Source organism: Ahaetulla prasina, chromosome 3 (genome assembly GCF_028640845.1).
Source record: "Ahaetulla prasina isolate Xishuangbanna chromosome 3, ASM2864084v1, whole genome shotgun sequence".
Lineage (NCBI taxonomy): Eukaryota > Metazoa > Chordata > Lepidosauria > Squamata > Colubridae > Ahaetulla > Ahaetulla prasina.
This window is the reverse complement of record NC_080541.1, coordinates 151,090,527-151,096,526: the sequence shown is the minus strand read 5'-3', so window position 1 is coordinate 151,096,526 and position 6,000 is coordinate 151,090,527. Positions and strand designations below refer to the sequence as shown.

Here is a 6,000-nt window from a genome sequence, read left to right as displayed (position 1 = left end):
TCTATTGTACAGTTGATCCTTTAATCTTTATTGAATAAATTTGTTCAGTTTGTTTTTCAGTGATTATAGATTTTGATTTTTTAAAATACAAAAAATAACATTCAAAACAAATATATTTGCTGGATATGTCCTCAAAATGATACATGTAATAATACTCCAACTTGTATTCCACTGATATCTTTAGGAGCTATCATGGATTTCCCCTTCTTCCTCAGAAGAATTTTCCTTAATCATGTCTTCATTAGATGTATTGATTTCTAAAGGGGAAAAAGAAATATATTTAAACAGTTTTTGTTATTTACTCAATCTAGTTGCCAATGGGCTATCTATAAGCGCACCATTATTGATAAATAGCTTGCCACAAGGTGCAGAAATTCTGGATTTGCTATAAAATTATAGTCCTCAAAATAATACAATTGCACGGATTATTGTTATAAGAAAAACACCACAAATAGCTGTTAAGTGATATAACCTTTTCTTTTTTTTTTACAATGTTTTTAATGTAAAAAAAGTTTAATAAAGTAAATAATAATAATAATAATAATAATAATAATAATAATAATAATAATAATAATAATAATAATAATAATAATAATAATATCATCATCAAGATTTGAGAATCGAATTGCAGAGACTCTGGCATAAACCAGTGCAGGTGGTTCCAATGGGACTCGGCACACTGGGAGCTGTGCCTAAAGACCTAGGCAAGCACTTAAAAGCAATTGGGACTGACAAGATCACCATTGGTCAGCTGCAGAAGGCCACCTTACTGGGATCTGCTCGCATAATTTGCTGATACATCACGCAGTCCTAAACCTTGGGAAGTGTTCAACTAGTGATCTGTGATACGAAATCCAGCATAATTATCTCATTTTCTGTGTATACTGTCATTTTGTGTAATAATAATAATACAGGTAGCCCTCATTTAGCAAGGGCCTTGTACAACAACTCTTCAAAGTTATGATGGTGATGAAAAAGTAACTCTGGTACCCATCCTTACATGTAAGCCCTTCCTAGGTCTGTAAAACAAAGGAAAGCTGAGGTAAGATCATAAGCACAGTCGCTGTTTCACTTAGCGACCACTTCACTTAACAACTGAGTTGCTTGTTCCAAATTGTATTTGCTAAATGAGGACTGCCTGTAAAAACATTGCTAACAGTAAAAAAAAAGATTCTGTTATCCTCTAATCAATTAAGATTAAAATCTTTAATCTAGGGGAGCATGCTAATATCTTAAAACTAACGAAGTGGGGAACAGAGGAAAAACAGAATGCACTATACAACCCATTTGGGCCATTGTTTCAGCTAAATAATAATTGTGCACTAGCCCCTCTGTTCAGTCACACAACCCCATGCAACATCCTTGGGCCCCACCCTGCCCTATTTCCACTTTGATCTATGCTGCATCCTTGCCACAATTCTCAGGTAACCTCCCTGACTCTACCCATTGCACACCTTCTCCAATCCTTGTCACACTTCTTGTGCACTCCCTTGTTCCCTCCACTATGTCGCAGCAGCCACTTACTTGCCTACTGGCTTTAGACTTGCAATTTCCTGTGGTCTTCCCCACTGATTTTGCTTGTGGAAAGCTTGCAGGGAGAAAGTCAATGGGAAAACTGCAGGGAAGGTTACAAGTTGCTTGGGTAAATCTCCCCCACCTGTATACCATTCCCCAGTCCCCCTACATTCATGCACCGTCCTGACCCACAGGACATCCTCACACACTTTTCCAACCTGTGCTGCATCCTTGCTATACTTCTCAGGCTTTTGAAAGCTTGCAGGGACACCAGCGATCACAACTGAGTTTAGACTGCTGGCTTCCCCAATGAATTGTGGAATACCATCAGGTAATTTGGAAATGACAATCACATTTCCTGCTCTGGCTTATGGGTAGCTGCCACAACTTTTAAAAATGTCAGCCCCAGGGGAGTACCAAGTCCCAGATTTTAGACACATTCTAAAAGCTAGCCACTTAAAGTAGCTTGGTCCAAAAATTGTTGCCCTAGGATGCTATATGTCAATCCCGCCCCAAAATCAAATATGCGCTAATAATCAAATGCCCGTAATTATTGATAGCAGTTCCTTAAGAGCTGATTTCTAGGGACTCACTCATCCTCTACTCTATGGGTCAGAATGCTCTGGCAATGGAACTGCCAGAAAGCAATAACACCAAAGTAGTAGTAAGATATTCTCTGGGCTTCATGAAAAGGATATCTATTTTTGATAAAGATCAGCATTCCTTTTACTATTTGTTTTAAGTTCTAAAAAAATATTAATTATTTCATCCAAGACGATTTCTCCCCACATATTATTTATTATGTATGCTGGAAAAGTATGGGCAGAAGTTCTGTGAGATGTAGTTATGACATTTAGGACAAAAACTAAATACGATTACTATGCCAGAGAAAACCTGGTATTTGCTTTTCCTGCAATTTATTCTGATAATCTGGTATTTGATGTCTGAACTCAGGCTTTAATGTCAAAAACTTCTGTGATGTGAATCCTAATGATTGGAATTTCAGAATCATATTTAGTTTCAATGTTAGCCCCAGATGGAAGGGTGATTTGGATCATTATTCAGAAAATGACCTTTCATTCATATGAGATTGATACTTGTCTATTTAGTCTCCTAGAATTCTGTCTGCAAAAAGAAATGGAAGATTTGAAGGCTTGCTGAAAGATTATATGTTGATCTGATATTACCTCAGGAGAACTTCTCTTTTCTTACTGTATATTCTACTGGCAGAAAAATGCCTGGAAATAAAGAATATGATATCACTTCTGGCAGTGGTTTTATTAACTACCTTGCCTAATTTCAAAGTGGTTTAGCTACAGAAGCCTTGAAATCTTGGAATATATATAAAAAAATCTTAATGGAGATGACTTGATCTAAATGGCTTAAAAATGTTTATCTAGTTCAAGAAAGATAAATATTTTGGCTTTCATGGCCCAATCGGAATCAATTTTGTCCTCTATTATTTCCTGATTCTTCTTGTAGTGAGGCATGTCTAACTTATGCACTTCTGTTTCAAGAGATTTAGAAGTTCTGATTTCTCTCAACACAGTAGTGAACCCTGCCACTGTATTGTTTTATTGATGTAGAAGCAGAATCTTTGCACCATAAAATCAAAGGACTTAGGGCATAGTTGTATATGGATAGTCCTTGACTTATGACCAAAATGTATGCTAATCAAGATATTAATTAAGTGAGTTCTGCCCCATTTTACAACTTTTCTTGCCACAGTTGTTAAGTGAATCACTGCATTTGTTAAAGATAATCTGTCTTCCCCATTGACTTTGCTTGCAGAAGGTCTCAAAAGGTGATCACATGACCCTGGGACACTGTAGCCATCATAAACACATGCTAGTTGCCAAGCATCTGAACTCTGATCATGGGGATGCTGCAACAATCATTAAATGTGAAAAACAGTTACATGTTACTTTTTTCAGTGCTTTTACAATTCTGAACTGTGAGTAAATGAATGATTGTCATTCAAGGACTACCTGTAATTAAAATGGAGAACCTGAAAAAAGACCCAAATAAATTTGATGTGATTATGAAAGTAAGCTTTTATGATATTGTGTCCATTATTTGAAGCAGAACAAAATTATTATTTTTTTCTCATTCTGAGTTTACAACAATCAAGGCATAAAAATGTACATTATGTACAAAAATGACACATTATTCACAGATACTGTAAAAATAAAAACCTTCCCCTTTATTTTTCTAAAATGGGAACCAATTTAGGAACAGCTGAATAATTGCTTCCAAAATCTAATGGGAGCTTCAGCTTCCATGCTAATCTTAAATAAAGCTTGAAAAAAGGGAAAAAACAGTTATTTCTCTTTCTAAGAAAGTCTGCAGGTACATTTTCTTATGTTTTGTTTCCATCAAGAAGGCTTTCTAGAGGTGTTTAGAGAAAATGGAGCATTTCAAAGAATTAGCTTAAATTATGCCCTTCACCACCTAATCAGATATTCCATTCCTTTCAGGCACTATAGAGCAGTGGTCACAAGAAAATTTTGGTGGTCTGAAGAAAAATTATTTGCATTTTTATATTGCACTAAATATTATTTATCTTTTTAAAAATTCGTATTAGTGGTCCGTGGGATTTAAAATTATGAATTCAGTGGTCCCTGAGGTCCGAAAGGTTGGTGACCCCTGGTATAGAGGCCACATATCTACTTCAAGGGAAAGGATGTCTACTGTGAAAAAAACTGGCCAAACAGTTGTGGGGTAGAAACTTTCTGAGCATGCTTTTCTTTTTTATTTTATTTTCAAATCCAAGGAGTGATGGAGAGCAATTATGTAAAGGGACTCAGGACTCTGCCGGTCAGCAGGAAAGCCTTTTGAAGCATGAACAGAAACTTGGTCTGGGAGCAGAATTCTCCAAAAGAAAGACTGAGTTGAAAATGGGCCAGGTCTGTCCAACTGCTAAGGAGGAAAAAAAAATTAAAAAATCCCCTAATGCAGTCCTATGGGAGAAAAAAATGGGCCAGCTTCTTGGAATGTTGCCAATTCTTTCATGCTAAGCCCCCCCCTCCTTTTCCCCTCAGCCATGTCACTCAAAGGAGGGCTATTATACAGAAGTTTTTAAAAATCCAGGAGTGAAACCCAGCAGTGCTTTCCCTGTTCTTTGTCTAAAGAATATTTCAGTAGGACTGCAGGTAAAGACAGACTTTCAAAGCAAAAATCTTGACAAAAGCTTTTAAGCTATAAAGATATTCCTTTCTTTTCTGTTTCTTGCACAGGGAAAAATTTCCTGCCTTCTGTGGGATTGTTCCCCAACAAGTTTTGGTGGCATCCTCATCCTCATCCCAGTATCACTATGGCGACTTGTCTTGAAGTCAAATGAGAACTGAGGACTGATTCCCGTTGTCTAAATGGAAGATCTAAAGAATACTTTTGAGGCACGGAAAAAAGAGCTTTTCCCGTTCTTATAGTCCTATTTTCCCACTCTTTATTCTGCTGGTAAAACTATTCCTATAATCAAAGTAAAGAAATATGAAAATGGAACAAATGCCCTTTACGCTTCTCCTAAAGAAACTATTAACGTGTGATGTAGGAACTCTGGTGTCCTCAGTTGAGAAGTCAATAAGGGAAAAATAATGTCTCTGTTCCAACAGGTCCAATGAGATAGGGTTATCTGCTATGAAGCATCTCCATATTTGAGAAGAACGCAGTCCATCAGAAACCCAGTGTGCAACACACTGCCTTGTGTTTTGGAATGACAAAAAGATAGATTTAAAATGTTAAGTATTTATCTGACAGAAAAATCCACCCCCAGCAATAACTGTGGATGACATAAAAGGGTTCCACACATTTCTGACAGATGGACATACAAACAAATATGCACAAACATATACTGAGAGAATCACTTTCACAGGTTTATGACTGAGGGAAATCTCTAGTTGAGGTTTCAGCTGAAATAAAAATGTTTGGCCTGCCAAGTCGGAGATGTTGCACAGGATTACTTTCTTTTGTTATTTTTCCTTAAGAGGTCATCTAAAATTGCCTTCCTTTCAGGGCAATACCTTTGTGACAAAAAGTGACAGAAATAAGAAATTATGACATGACTATGTTTCACTACAAGTATTAAGAAAGCAACATATGCAATTTTTATAACAGCTAATAAAATAATTTTGTCAGGTGGTATTGCATTAAGAGTTTTCTTCTATTTCTAATTCATGCAGAAAACTGTTGAGTCCTGATATCTCTGCACATTTCAATATTTCAACAGAATGCTGTGGAACAGGAGCCAAAGATATTGTAATCAGGACTGCCTAATGCCTGCCTGTTGATGTCATAGTGTGATCACTCATTTCCTGATGTGCTCATCACCTGGCTCCTTGTGCATTCCAGCTTACCCCAATTCTCCTTTCATAACATTATTAACTCTTGCTCAAATGAAGTCAATACATATAGAGAGGAATCCATAGGGGACAACTTATTTTACTGAAACAGAACTAATGGAAAACTTACAGACAATTGAGAAACAGA

At 36.5% G+C, this 6,000-nt stretch overlaps 1 protein-coding gene across 3 annotated transcripts in view; it reads right to left on the bottom strand.

Moving 5' to 3' along the window:
- Positions 1 to 6,000, bottom strand: part of ZNHIT6 (zinc finger HIT-type containing 6) — a 41,054-nt gene continuing 35,054 nt past the window's right edge. For all 3 annotated transcript variants that reach the window (XM_058174724.1, XM_058174722.1, XM_058174723.1), the window contains one exon: positions 1 to 257. In XM_058174724.1, the coding sequence (XP_058030707.1) occupies positions 242 to 257 (16 nt within the window). In that variant the 3' untranslated portion in view covers positions 1 to 241. The remainder of the gene's footprint in view (positions 258 to 6,000) is intronic.